Raw genomic sequence first — 15,294 nt, forward strand, 5'->3', positions numbered from 1 at the left:
GATCTGATTATTTCAATCAGTTAGCTATACATTCTTTTGCTTATTGATATTCGGCTGAATGATTTTTTTTTTAATTTCTTTAATTTTTAACTTAACAGCATTCCGGCAAACCAATCATACGAGTTTCAATCACACAACATTTGGCTCAATGGCATTCAACGCACAAACAAGCCCCACTTCCGAGGAGGTCAACCGTGAGCCGCGAGAAATGAATAAAGCCAACGACTGACAGCGTGACAATAAAAATAAATGGTGGTAATTTTTGAACTTTTTATTACAAACATATTATTTTTCTTCTCCCACTACGGCATTTTCGTGTTTGCTGCAGTCAATCTCGTTGGTCTGTTCTTTGGTCTATCCTTCAGGGCTTCATCCCTCCTGATCCGTTGGGTGTAAGTTGGTGCACGAAAGCGAGAAGCGCTCTTATAACTAGAATCCCTTCTCTTCCGAGCAGCAACGACTAAAACGACTATGTACGTTTGATGTGTCTTGTCAATATGGGAGAGTTAAAAATGATGCTAATAGCCATCCTGAAGCACTCCGTCGGCTCGCATAAAGTGGATGAGTGCAGAACCAACGACCATACCATGGCACTTTTTCACACTGCTGTACTAATTTGACCCAGTGGAAAAAAGTCAAACACATTCTGAGCCGAAGCTTAAACTGGAACGGTGTGCAGGACGCCAACAGTTTGGTATGGTTTTTGGCCATCTTTATCTGCCCCTGTTCAGAGGAACTAAAGAGACCGGGTTTGTCTTTTCCTTTCTTTTTGCTATCTGTTTATTAAATTTACGGCAAATTAGTTTTAATGTTGCAAGATTATTTCTAATGGAAGTTGTTTATTTTTTATATTTTTACCAGCGTCAGGCATCAGGAAGCTTCACATGGTAGGGTTATTGGAGAAAAATTGAATTCGATGGGCATCGAAGGGCTCTCATATTATTCACTCTCTATGCTTGGCGCTACAATTTGGGTGTTCTTCTCTGAAACGTTATTATTGAGCGAGTAAACTCGATTTCAATGTTTTCCCATGAAATTGTTGTTGAAATCAATCACTACTGATTATAAGAACAATAAAACCGAGAAAATCACTTTCCAAACCATTTCGCTAAGTCATAAAACAAATTTAAATTTATATTTTCACACGTTGTTGCCAGCCCATTCCGTCATTAAGCACCATAATTGATGAACATCGCTGAAGCACTTCTAGTCCGAAAGGCAACCTTATTCACATTCACCATTAATCCACTAATCGCCTTCGCATTCGTATCGTCTCACGACGAAGGGCGATGCTGGAACGATTAAATAAATCACTCTTTTAGTACTTCAATTCGGAAAACAAGCCAAAAGAAGCTACTGGCGGATGTTCCTTGAGAACAAAAAGAAGAAGAAGGAAAAAACTCGCCATCAATGAGCTATAACGAACACCCGAAAGATCCCTGGAATCTCTGAACCCTCGCATGGCCATTTATTGTGATCAGGCGCAGCATTTTTACAGTATCATTCATCTTGCTGAAAAGTACACCACTATGGCAACGAAGTAAAACTGAAACTCCGTCCATACCAACGAGCAGCATCAGGGAATATATGGTGCTTGGTTCCGCAATATGTACGGGTGGAAAATATCTCAGCCACATCCACGGGAAGGAATTTTTCCGCTCTGTGGGAAATGGTCACCGGAAAGAGATTCTCGCTTCAAGGAACTGCATATGGAAGGGAAAATGAATGCCACATAAGAGTACGCGGCTTGAGATAAACCACGGACTGTGGCAAGAACCATGCGGTACTATTTTCTGTGTTCTTTTAAAAGTAGGCCACCTTTAGGGTATTATCTTATCATTGCTCTGTAAAATGGGAAAAAAATATTTGTGATTTACTTACGTGTTCACGCCGGCTAGGTGACATGGCCCTAGAACGGCGCACACATTCAAATGGTTGGTACAGCCGAAACTCGCTGTTTGGGCCACCACCTCGACCCAACTAACGAATTCGATACACACGGTTTCGTTAATAGTTTACTAATATGGACAATGCCATTAATTTATTAGAAACAAAATGTTAAGATCCGAATTATATGTAAATGCCTAGAATATGTATGTCCAAAATAGATCCACCATCACTGCCAGTGATGGCATAATAATTGACCATGTAATATTTCTCCGCTTTAACACGCTCTCAATTTCACGAGCGATATTGGAGCAAAATATCATACTTGATATTGATTTTACAAGCTCCTTTGATATTTCGAAACTATTCACAAAGTGTAAAGTTGAAGCTGAAATCTGAATCGTCGCAAAATTATTCCGTTGCACCTCGTTTTCTAAGAAAGACAAGGTATAATAATGCCATCTCTTTTTTGTCTTCATCGATGGCAGGGGCGATCTTGGATCGAAACACAAAAGATCGATTCTTTTGGTTCGATTAATCGGTTTTTTGAATCGATCCCAAACACGACAAAAATCGACTGGATCGATCCTTTTCATTTGAGTTTTGTTTCGATCCAAAATGAAAATTCCAGTGAATTTGCATGTGCCATTAAATATTGATTTTTTGTTTGGACCAATTCCACGCCAAATCGGTCAGTCACCAAACTTGACTATCTTCGATCTGAATGATACTTGGCACATATTTTCAGTATGATAGACCAAGTATTTTCCGCAGGAGAGGAGACCCTTTTGACTCAAAGGTAATTTTTGAAAAGGGCCTATGTGTTTTTGCAAATATACTTTAAAAAAAATGTAGTTCGAAAACAGTTGGTTGTAGAAAAAAATTTACTAAGAAGGAGTTGTAGGAAACTAATGAGGCTTTATAAAAAAAAATATACACGGAATTTTTTTCGTTTTTTTACAAAAAAAAAATTAAAAATAAACCTCAACATTCAAATAACAAAAAAAAAAACGTATTTTTTATTTTTTTATATTTTTTTAATAAAAACTTGAATAGAAAGCAAAAGTTTTGAAAACAACTGCAGGATGGACAAACTTTTAATAAAAAAGTTTTTCTAAGAGCAACTTTTAAGGCATTTTTAAAACTTTCATTATTTACGGCAAAATGTTCAGTTTGATGTCAGTATATGAATATAAAAATCATTTCAAACGATAATGTTCATATCGATAAACTTCCTAAATGTAACCGTTTTCAAGATATTTCAAATTTACTTTCATCATAATCAATTTTTTGTAGAAAATATGCCCTTTTCGTAAGTTATACGTGATTGTCCATCAAATATGATAAGTTTTGCAAGATATGCATGTACTTACCTTCAACTTACCTTTGCACCAATAGACTATTGGAAGATTGGTTTTAAACTTATAAGATAAATAAGATAAATAAATGAAATACCCATGCGTTTTTATTTGCATCTTACATTTATTACTTTCGATCGTCTTTAATAATAATAATTTGTACATAAACCTTTTCGTTGAATATATTTTTATTTGATGAACTTTTGATTGGTATGTTTTTATTTATGAATTTTTAATTCTACCTGATTATGAATAATAAATGTAAAAAGGAACAATAGCAGCTTGTTGATTATTCCAGTAACTACTTTGGGCAGCATCTTGAAGAACAAATGAATAATTTTCGGAAAAATCACAAATTATGACAACTTCTCCATTTTTAAGAGTATTTTTTGTATTTCTCAAGAAACTAGACTGCTGAGTTTTAATATAATCATGGGATACCAGTTTTTCCAACTTTTCGCAAAAATAAGGAACAATTCCATCTACTGGCTTTACAAGTTTCTCTAAACTACATCGATCAGTTGAAACCCATTGTTCGAAACATATTTCAGACATACCCTGTTCCTCCAATTTTTCTGAAAAACTTCTTTCAAAATCTGAGAGACCTGGACAACGTTCGCATTCGCGGAGATAACAATGTTTAGTTCTGGATGATGAGCTGCATAATATTTCTTCAAAATAATGGTTGAAATCTTTTTCGAATGAATATTTTCTAAGACAATGAAGCATTAAATTAATATTTTCATGGATGGTACAAACACAAATATTGTGAGAACCTGAACTACCAAGTAATTTGCAATGCTTTGGTTTTAGTGCTGCAAATGAACTAAATCCAATACTATTTTTACTACCTTCTTGAAATTTAATAAAAGCTTCTCGCAATGTACAAACTAAAAGTTGCTTTTGAATATGATTCTTCTTACCTTCCTTCTTCACTGAAACGTAATCGTTTAGTCCTGGCGTGGCTCTGCTTATCTGGTCGCTTTCGAAGAACTGCAGTACCTCGTTTTTAATTTCGGGATCCAAACCGTGTCCTAACCTTTTGTTGGGGGTGGCCAATACTCCTTTCCCGTTTGCCAAGCATCGAGCTTGCAAAACAATGTATTTATTTGTTTCAAGCTCGTCCATTACCGTTTGCGTTGACAAAGATTTCGGCAAAATCGTCAGAATCCTTATTTGATCGTCTTTCGATGAACCTGGATCAGCAAATCTCTCCTTCAGTTGTCCGATCGTCTCATTGTGTTCCGCAGTTTTCAATTTTAGTTGCTCCAGGTCATCTTCTTCCGCTTGAAAACCGAAGATGCGTTTCTTAATGCCATTGGTAATGTCCATATACTTTCTCCGGGGATAGTTAACATTCTGGAATTTTTTTGTTGATATTGGCGATACGTTGATACCAGCTATGCCCTTGTTGAATAGCTCAATATTATGCGTCCTGGAAAATTGTTGCTCTCCACTATCCTGAGATGATGCTGTTGTTATTGACGTAGTTGATGGTATTTCTTCGAGGCCATGTCGAGATGTAGATGGCTGCGGCTCCGCGATGTCCATGACTGACGGTTGCACTTCTAGTTCCAGATTTTCAGCACATGGTTCGATTCTATTTAAATTCAAGCGACACGTATCACAGATTGATAGAGATGTATCCAAATTAAATTTCCACTCTAGGAACTTATGTTTTTCAATCAAATTTTCGGATAATTTACGAAGCTTTGACGAACACCGTTTATTAGGAAACGGCTTGCAACACTTGACCTTCTTGAATTCCATATTCAAATTATACTTGTTCACTCAAAAAGATATTTTTAGTGATGTCTGTTTTCAAAAGGATGGTCATGCTTAAATACAAACGTAGGTACCATTTGGATATTAAGGTATAAATATTGTTTTGGTATTGAAGCTACTCTAACAGAGAAGCTCTTTTTTTTCATGAAAAATACCATGGAAGACATTATAATGTCCCTAAAATAATGAGATGGATAGGTGCATCAATATTAACAACTTAAATAGGATGAAACTACGCCTGATAATGAAAATAAGTGCAACTTAACTTGTGTTGGTTTCTAAATTTAAAATAATAGTGTTTTCATTTCCCCTGTAAATTCTAAACGGGTTGTCTGATTGTTCAATCGTCAAAAGACAAATTGAAGGTAAATATATGTGTATCTTGCTAAACTTATCAAGGCTGATGGAGAATCACGATTAACTTATGAAAATGGCATATTTTCTACAAAAAAAAAAAGATTTTTATGAAAGTAAATTTGAAATATCTCGAAAACGGTTATATTTAGGAAGTTTATTGATATGAGCACTATCGTTTGAAATGATTTTTATATTCATATACTGACATCAAACTGAACATTTTGCCGTAAATAATGAAAGTTTCAAAAATGCCTTAAAAGTTGCTCTTAGAAAAACTTTTTAATAAAAGTTTGTCCATCCTGGAGTTGTTTTAAAAACTTCTGCTTTCTATTCAAGTTTTTATTAAAAAAAATATACCGCTGTACCACTGTTTAGTGGGGTTTGAGTAGTGTCAGCTTGTCAATTCCGGCCAGAATAGGCAATCCACCTCATGATGCTCCAGGCAGTAGTCTCTTCCGTAGGCACTCCTCCTGGTTCATGGTCCCAGAAGTAGCGAAAGTTTCGCTTTTCAGCCCACAATTGCAGATTACTTGCCAGACAAAGTACTTTTTGGGGAATTTCAACTTCTTTGTAATTTTACATTCTTCCGGGGCACTCTTCCGGTCAACCGAGGTATAAAATTAATGCCAAGGAATTTGATCGAAATCTGTCAAGAGCGGATAAACCAGGATTTTCGTTTCGAGCTGGCGAATCGCGACGTGCTTGCTCCGGTGAAGCCATGATGGAAACAAATGACAACTAATGCCACTGTGGTTATATACACTCTTAGCTTGCTTTAGTGAGATTTTGAAAAAAAATTACTCAAAAAATGCCTTAATGACACCGTTTTTAATGTGTCCGGATTTTTTCGTGTCCAACCTTTAGTTTTGAAAATGAAGGAAAACTATTTATTTTCCATTAGATTTCGAACTTATTGCTTATGAAACAGTGAATCTGGATTCCTGAGAGTGCAAAATGTCAGGATTGTATGACATCCTAAATTGACAATGTATATTTATTATTGCCCCAAAAGATAATTAATAAAAATTACAAATCCCTGATCCTACTAAAGCTAAGCTCTCGTGAAACACATCAATCGATAAACTTACACACCTGAGCATCTGCGAAGACTGAGTGCTGGTCCCTTATCTATTGTGCTGTAATGCCAATGATTCGTTGTATCGTAAAAAATGTAGCTCCCATGTGGCAATTTATTTTCCAATAAGCCATCCCCAGGCCGGTCGTTCCGAGTAGCTTCCCTTAAATCTCGACAATATTTACACGGTTCTTAAGCACTCTCACCCTGCCGTCGTTTCATTCTTTTTTTTTCTCTTTTAAATATCATCCTGAGGCACATTCTTATGGGTTACAGCCGACGCTCAGAATAAAGGAGTAAATTGGTTCTGTCACCTGCCTAGCTGAATTTGAGAAGCCAATACCACCGTTAGGGTAGGCAATAACCAACCGAGAAGGGGTCGACCTTCCAAACTCCACTACTACGGCACTCACGTGTCGTCGTTTTCTCTCACTCCCAGTCTCTTTCGAATTATGTAGTGCTTGGTTCTTGAATGAGCAAATAAATACAGCTTTTCGTTTCCGAATGTCCTTTGACCGCTTTCGTCGCCCAAGATTCGAAAGTAGTCAATTTCTTGAGCTCTCCCATCCTTTTCGGAACTCACCGGGAATCAGCAGAGAAAATGTGGAGGCCCGAAAGTAAATCTAATAATGGAAGGTTCAGTGCACACGGCAACCTTATTCCTTCGTAGTCAAGCATGACCGATTCAGCGCCCAGTCAGTCAGGACCAAGTTTATTTTTTGTTAGGAGGAGAAAATTGCTGAAGTACCTACCTGTCCTTTTTTCAGCTTCATTAATCGCTATGTCCTCGAGAATCGTTGGCTCCGACCGTCCTTTCTGATTTACACTATAAGCGATCAGGTGAAGGGTTGGTGTGTAGGATTCGCTGGGGATCAACTCTGAAATACAAATGAAAAGCGGAAAAAGTTGCATGATTGCTGGTGGGTCGGTTCACTGGGAGGTTCAAATAGGATCTATGTAATGAAGAAACAAAAGATACTACCTTGAGAGAATAAATAAACCTTGCAATTGAGTTTACTCAATTGGGAAATCAAATTTGTGTTTATGATGGACACATAAAAAAGCAAATGAAATGTTATTATCTGTGTAAAGAAAAAATACTTTTACATTATGCGTTTGATGCTGTGCCATTTGTGTTTTTTCAATTTATTATTTATTCATCTATTTATTAGGACCGGGTCATTTCACCGAAGGAAATTTTGCTGATTGGTTCATTTCGCCGAATGTTTAATTTCGCAGAATGACGTTTAACCGCTGGTCAGTTTGCCGAAGAAGATTTCGCTGCCAAAAATCCATCTTGCACAATTATTCCAAGATTTTCAATTCACGTAATTATTTTTGAGTACCAAGATTTGATAGTTTCATAAAAAAAAGTCATCTTTTAAATAATACTGGCTTTTTTCTTAAATTGAACGCATACAAATTCAATAATGTTATGAGCATTGAGAAACGGAATTAAAAGTTTATCTAATATCATTTTTTACTTAATTTAAAATCTTTTCGTTCTTTGCAACAAATTTATCACATAGAGGTTCATAATTTTAGGATTTTCTTTCTTGCCGTCATGAGCCGTTCGTCCGAACTTTTCCTATCCTAATAAAAACTTTTAAAACTGTTTTTTTTTTATATTGTATATTTGAATTTTTCATAATATTAATTTTTATCTCTTCGTTCGTTTCTCATACCTTATTGCTGCTAAATTTCTAAACATTATTAGTTATTGATATTAATGGCATTATTGAAGAAACGTGTAGCCAGCCTTATTTTAAATGTTCAGTTTTTTTAATTAGTCCACTATTTAGTTGGGTGGAAATTTGGGAAATTCCTACATTGGTGAATTTTTAATTATTTGCGTTCCCGGGGAATGGTTCTAATGTTGGCCTTTGGATGAACAGATTGGGTCCCTCGGTAAAAATCAACCCTGTCTTTACTGATTAGGCGATCTGGGGTCCCTAGCTACTATATTGTCAATAAATTATCAAAGTTGTTGTTATTTTTTATATTTGCGTTCATAATTCATATCTGTGATGACCTTCGACAAATTGACGTCCGGCAAAATGGCACAGCCCTCTATTTTCCTTATTTATTCATAAAAAAAGCCAATCACCCCGCAATTAATTATGATAAATTGCCATAATCAATTCTATGGCCATTTAAAATTAAAATATGATTGCTTCTAAAATACGGTACACTCCTATTAAAACCTGGACAGATTTTGGAAAGGCCTTGACAAAGGCTGTAACAAGGTTACAAATGTACATTTAAAAATATAAATAAATAAAAAGAAACCTACAGAACCCTATTGCCATACTAAGTTCACTTGAGCAATACGTTCCTAGTCTTTGGATCCACTCTAAATAGAATATCAGATGAGGGATTCCAACTGACAATCGGTAGGTAGAGTTTATGCCAACGGAAATACTCTTCCGAATGGTCATGAATGGATACCTAACTCCAACAAGATAGACTTCGGTTCGGTTAGAGTAAAAAGAGAACTCACCAATTGGATGATTAATAGATCAACTGCGTGAACACTGTCGAAGTCTAAGTAGAATGGTTAGATACCCAGGAAACAATAAAAAGTGAGCCAGAGTCCGGCTATTGCCAGAATAGTGGTTAGTTAAATGGTGATAAGATAACAATTTATTATTACTAAATAGTAGCTTTTACAGAAAACTTAGATCTAATGCGAGAAGTGCGGTAGTCTGAAACCACGTGTGTAAAAAACACAGTTTGTACAGGTAATTGTCCTAGACAACCTTAAAAAATATTGCGGTGCTTATAAAAATATATTTCTTGAAGGATTAATCCCTTCAAACAAGGGTGCACCCCTCGGGACGGAAATCAAGAACCGTCTGACCCCCTCCCGCTAGACCGACACGACCGAGCGTCGGAGTCCACGGTTCGGCCTAATTGTTCGGACCGAACGATAACCTAATTTTGCAAGACGTACGCCACCCGAACGCCATCTGCAGATCGATTGACACCTATTGAGGTGAACTGTAGAGCTAAGCTTCGCGACAAATTGGTTGGAAGCTCACCTCAGCAGCGTGGTGTATCTCGCTACACCGTACACCAAACATAATGCTCGACGATCCGATACACCCAGGACGCACGCCACGGGGGTGATCGTATCGAAGCCACGACCCCGTCGTATAACAAGGACGTACGCACCCAGCGTATCACCGAACCGCCAATCCACCCAGGAAATAAAAAAAAGCAGGTTAGACCAGAAACAAACCCCACCATTGTTCACAACCCTACTAACCCTATCTTAATTAAACAAACACCTATAAAACGAACACGACAATTTATTTCAAGGCTATCGACCCTAGGGTTACTTTGAGGGGATCTGAAGCGTAGTAGTTTGTGTTAAGCATCTAATTGGAATATTCGCGTATCGTGTATGTATCCCTGTAGGCAATTAGAGGCAAACCAACATAGGAAACCTCTATTGCCGATATGATGAGGCTTTACCCCTGTTAGTAAGTTTAACTTTTTGGAGTTCGGAAACCACTTTACCGCCTTTTGAGTTCGGATTGAACTCGCCCTGAGATTTCTAAGCTGGGACGGGTCCATTTGAGAATTGCGCTTTCTTCACGGTAGACACGTCTACCTGGCGCTTAAGTGAAGTCTGTAATCAATTCCCGGTCCAAAACACCAGACCCGTTTCAAGGCCACCAATGATACATTCTAGATTCTTGCCAGAACGTTAAAGATTAACGGCTCGCAATGGATGACATTTTTTATATGATTAGGATTGGACTAATGAATAAGATAAGAGAATAAACAATTCACTATCATTCAGGAATAAATCAAAAATTTCTATGGTTGGAAGGATAAAACTGGAGATGTCCGTGGAAACAAAACTGACTGTTGGATTCAGTTTTACGGCTACCCAAGTAACGCAAATTCATAGAATTATGTTAAGCAAACTGCTATTCAACCAAAACTAGTTAAACAAAGGTTATATAATCTGATATAGAACATGTGTGTTGATTGGGTAGCTGTTAAAAACCGTCAATGGACGAAATTGCAACCTTTGTGGAAGCGCTGAATGCGGATCCCACTCAGATGATCGCTACATACCGTATAGCGGAGGAAAAATCTATATTTATCAAGTTCAGTACGTGAGAGTTTACGATGTACCACCAGAAGTCCTGGATAGCGATTTAGCATTGGTGCTAGGGAAATACGGTGATGTAAAGCGGGCCTTGTTATGCTGACAGGTGTACGGTGAATTTACATGGACATAAAAAAGGAGATTCCCAACTCGTTGTATTTCCTCAATCGAAAGAGGGACATCGACTACTAAGGGAACAAAAACTTTGTAAGATGGAGGGGCATCGGATGAACTCCTGTCCCAAGCGGAAGGAGCGAAAGAAGCTAGTTCAGCAACAAAAGGAAGACGAAACTAAACAAAGGAACCAGGGTGCCTTCCATTCATTTTGACTAAAAAAATGTTTTAGAAAATTATGGAATAATAAGATATTATGGTGGTATTTTGTATGCGTAAGGAACAAGAAAAGATTTTAAAGTTTGTGTTTGACACATAAAACCTGCAAATTTAGCTTTGACAGAGCCACAATGAGCGATTTTCTGATCGCCTCTTCGCGAAGAGTGAAGAGCGAAGAATGGGTGAGATAAATAACAAAATCGCTTATTGCCATTCTCATGCAGCATCATTGGCTGGTATTATGTGTCAAACACAAACTCCACAATCTTTTCTTGTTGCTTACACAAACAAAATATTATAATAATATCTTATTATTCCATAATTTCATAAAACATTTTTATAGCCAAAATGAATGGAAGGTCGCTATTTCGCGTAGAGTAGTGGTTCTCAAACTTTGTAGATTGTGGCTCACTTTGAGAAATTTCATTAGCACTCGACCCACCAATATGGAATACATATGCTGTTTAAGACCAACATTATCTTAAAAACGCCAAAATTGCTATACAATACAAAAACTATACATTTAACTGCAGGATTCCTTGAAACCCAAAAATAAAATGGCATTTAAAAGATGAAATTTAGTTTTGCTTTTTACCAGAGCTCCAAAACAGTCCAAAGAAATGCCAGCAGGTGAAAATACTGAAAAACGATAGAAATGCCAAATCAGTCAAAAAAAAAAAACGATAGAAATCCAAGTCAAAAATGTGCAAACATTGTCTGAAATTAATTCATCCTTTTGTGCGTAAAGATTTTTTTAAATTGCTATTGTTATTCCTGTGTAAACCGTCACGTACATATCGGTGAACCTGTCATCAGAACACATGAGAAAAAATGAAAACTAAAACTGCCATAAATACACAAAAATAAAAAATATCAAAATAATACTAAAAACTCCACAACAATCTAAAAAAAAACTCCGTTGATCTTGTTATTCGTATTGCGTACCAATGCTACCGACGCCAGAGAGGCAGCTCCCACACCTGGACCCTACCTCTCTAGAAACCCATCAACTCATGGACCGGGGGGCGTAATCACAGATTTTATGCCTCAGAAAATCTCGACGGTGTCGACTGGGATTGAACCCAGGCCCTCTGGAGTGAGAGGCAGTCACGCTTACCACTCCACCCCGGCACAAACAATATAAAACACTTAAAACCGCTCAAAATAACCTCACAATTGCTTATTTAGTCTTTTTTTTTCCTTGATTTTTTTCCGTCGATTTTGTTTTCCGTACGGAGTACCAATGCTACCGACGCACAGTGGGGCAGCGAAGCCATTTGCGTGGCCAAAACCTCTATGTTTTACAAAGTTGCTCAATATTAAAAGCGCCATTTTTTGAAAGTTTCATATTAGTTCATTTTTACGCCACATAGGTGGCGCTCGAGTCTATCTTTTGAACGGAGCATCCTAGCCGAGTGGTTTTAGGGCAAAGTTGTGTAATTTGAAGTGTTAAGAAATGTTGTCGAAGACATCGAAACTTTATGACTCACATTAAGCGAGATATCGGGCAATTAGGAAAACTGACCTCTAAAATTGCGTTTTTTTCCTTTTTTTTTCAATATGCGAAATGTAAAAGTTTTATACTCTGATAATTATCAAAATGGTTTGACTCATCCAATAAATACCCATTACTTTATATAGCATGTTTTATTATAAAGTTATTAACATAAATGTCTCAAAAAAGTGATGCATTAAAATGTCAATTACTCAAATTATAGCAAAAAGTAGCAGCCAATTTTTTTACAGTTATTAGTGTAGATCTTGCTGGGTAAAATAACGACCACAGTTCAACAGGCAACTGCAGGCATTTTCATATAACATCATTTGAATAATGCATATGGTAAATTCTTTCAAATTTGTTGAAATTTTGCTTTGTGTGTAAAACATGATAAGATGTTATTGATCTGAATAGATTACTAGGAGATTTAAAACTGCTGGTTTAAAATGTCCATCCTCCAACGTCCTCCATAGTGTCCTTTCGACTTGTTTTGCGAGTGTATCGTTCCCGAAATTTTCTGAAGTCTTTATTTCTGGCTTCCTGAGCCTCCTCGCTTAACATACCAATTGGAAGCAATGCAATTTGGGTTGCTTGTGATCCGTGGATTAAAACCTTATGGACAGAGGCTGGCATTGGATACCATTTATAACGGCTAACATAAAGACGAGCAGTTTCATCAGCAAAATTTCGAATCTGCGTGCTTCTGTGCTTGTGTTTCTGATTGTTTGTTTACTATTCAGATCAATAGCATCTTATCATGTTTTAAACACAAGGCAAAATTTCAACAAATTTTTAAGAATTTACCATACACACTAAGAAATAACTAATTTTACACGTGATGGAATCAATCTTTGACATAAAGTATGAAAAGTAAAAACAAATGTCATGGAAAATTAAGATCTCCAATACTGAAAAGTTCGATACTCGACGAAAACTACGTTTGATTGAATTGAATTTCACGTCTGTTATGACTCAATTTTATGTCAAATTTGACGATCGTATATGTTAGTCTAAGAGCATCTAAATGTACATCAACTTTTCTAAGTGCGTATGCAATATTCAAATAAGGATATATGAAAATGCCTGCAGTGGTCGTTACTTTACCCAACAAGGTCTACACTAATCACTGTTAACAAATTGGCTGCTACCTTTTGCTATATTTTGAGTTATTCACATTTTTATGCATCACTTTTTTGAGACATTTATGTTAATAACTATATAATAAAGCATGGTATATAAAATAATGGGTATTTATTGGATGAATCAAACGACGGAGATAGGTGAAAAAAAGGAAAAAACGCAATTTTAGAGGTTACCCAACAAACAATTTTAGCTGCAGATTAGCTTATACAGCCAAAATTTGCCTTATGCAGCTAATTTTTGCCTGTATAAGCTAAGCTGCAGCTAAAATTGTTTGTTGGGTAGCTTTCCTAATTTTGTCCAATATCTTGCTTAATGTGAGTCATAGAGTTTTGATGTCTTCGACAACATTTCTCAACACTACAAATTACACAACTTTTCCCTAAAAACCATTCGGCTAGGATGCTCCGTTCAAAACATAGACTCGAGCGCCACCTATGTGGCGTAAAAATGAACTAATATGAAACTTTCAAAAGATGGCGCTTTTAATATTGAGCAACTTTGTAGAATATTGTATCGCTGTAGAAAGCAAACCAACGGCGCTAGAGGTTTTGGCCACGCGAATGGATTCGCTGCACCACTGTGCGACTCAACAACTCATGAACTGGGGGCCAACGGCTTAACTTCCCTTCCGAAGAAAGACGTGATCAGAGATTTTATGCCTCAGAAAATCTACACTGCGCCGACTGGGATTGAACTTAGGCCTTTTGGGGTGAGAGACAATCATGCTTATTACTACACCACCGGTGTTGCTGCTTATTTAGCCTTGAATTGTCAAAATCTCTAAAACGGCCTGACAACTTTTACAATGATATTGGATAACGACAACTAAACTATTAAATCTGGTTTCAAAACGTCAAAACAACTATCGAAAAAATGTAATTTATTGGGACACCAACATTTTCAGTGTACTGGAACCTCCATTTACGAACCAAACCGGGGGCTCGTTAATCGAATTAGTGCGTAAAAAAAGCTCGTTATTTGAGATTTACTTCGTAAATAGAGGTTTTTGAAAAAAAAAATTAAAATACCCCACAATATGGGTATTTTTGGAATCGAAGTGACGTATTAGGACTGAAACCTCATATCTGACGCCATTTTGAAATTCAAGATGGCAGCTTTCAGTTAGAGAAAAATAGTAAAATACTGTAAAATAACCCACAATATGGGTATCTTTGCCATTGGGGTTACGTTTTAGAACCAAAAATTCATGTATGATGTCATTTTGAAATCCAAGCCGCTACTTCCGGTTACAGAAAACAGAAAAATACTGTCAAATACACAACAATATTGGTATTTTTGGAATCAGGGTGACGTGTAGGAGCCAGAAATCCATGCCTAACGCCTTTTTGAAATCCAAGATGGTGGCATCAGGTTACAGAAAAACTGGGATATACTGCCAAAAACCCAACAATATAGATATTTTAATAATCGGGGTAACAGGAAACCAATGTCTGATATCAGGTTTAAATCCAAGATGGTGGCTTTCAGTTAGAGAAAAACATACCAATACTGTCAAATATCCCACATTATGGGTATTTTTAGAATCGAGGTGACATGTAGGGATGGGACGATTCCAAAAATATCCATATTGTGGGGTATTTTACAGATTTTCCAAGTCTTTCTCTAACTATAAACCATCATCTTGGATTTCAAAATGATGTCAAAAATAGATTCCTGGTCACTACAGGTTACTCCGATTCCAAAAATACTCATATTCTGGGGTATTTGACAAAAT

The 15,294-nt window shown here is 36.7% G+C and overlaps 1 protein-coding gene across 2 annotated transcripts in view; it reads right to left on the bottom strand.

The window, feature by feature from the left end:
- Positions 1–15,294, bottom strand: part of side-III (sidestep III) — a 139,221-nt gene that overhangs the window by 57,334 nt on the left and 66,593 nt on the right. For both annotated transcript variants that reach the window (XM_065230503.1, XM_065230494.1), the window contains exon 9: positions 7,215–7,340. In XM_065230503.1, the coding sequence (XP_065086575.1) occupies positions 7,215–7,340 (126 nt within the window). The remainder of the gene's footprint in view (positions 1–7,214; positions 7,341–15,294) is intronic.

This window comes from Ochlerotatus camptorhynchus, unplaced genomic scaffold (genome assembly GCF_037179485.1).
Source record: "Ochlerotatus camptorhynchus isolate MF236.1 unplaced genomic scaffold, CSIRO-AGI_Acam_v1.1 ptg000028l, whole genome shotgun sequence".
NCBI classification, from domain to species: domain Eukaryota; kingdom Metazoa; phylum Arthropoda; class Insecta; order Diptera; family Culicidae; genus Ochlerotatus; species Ochlerotatus camptorhynchus.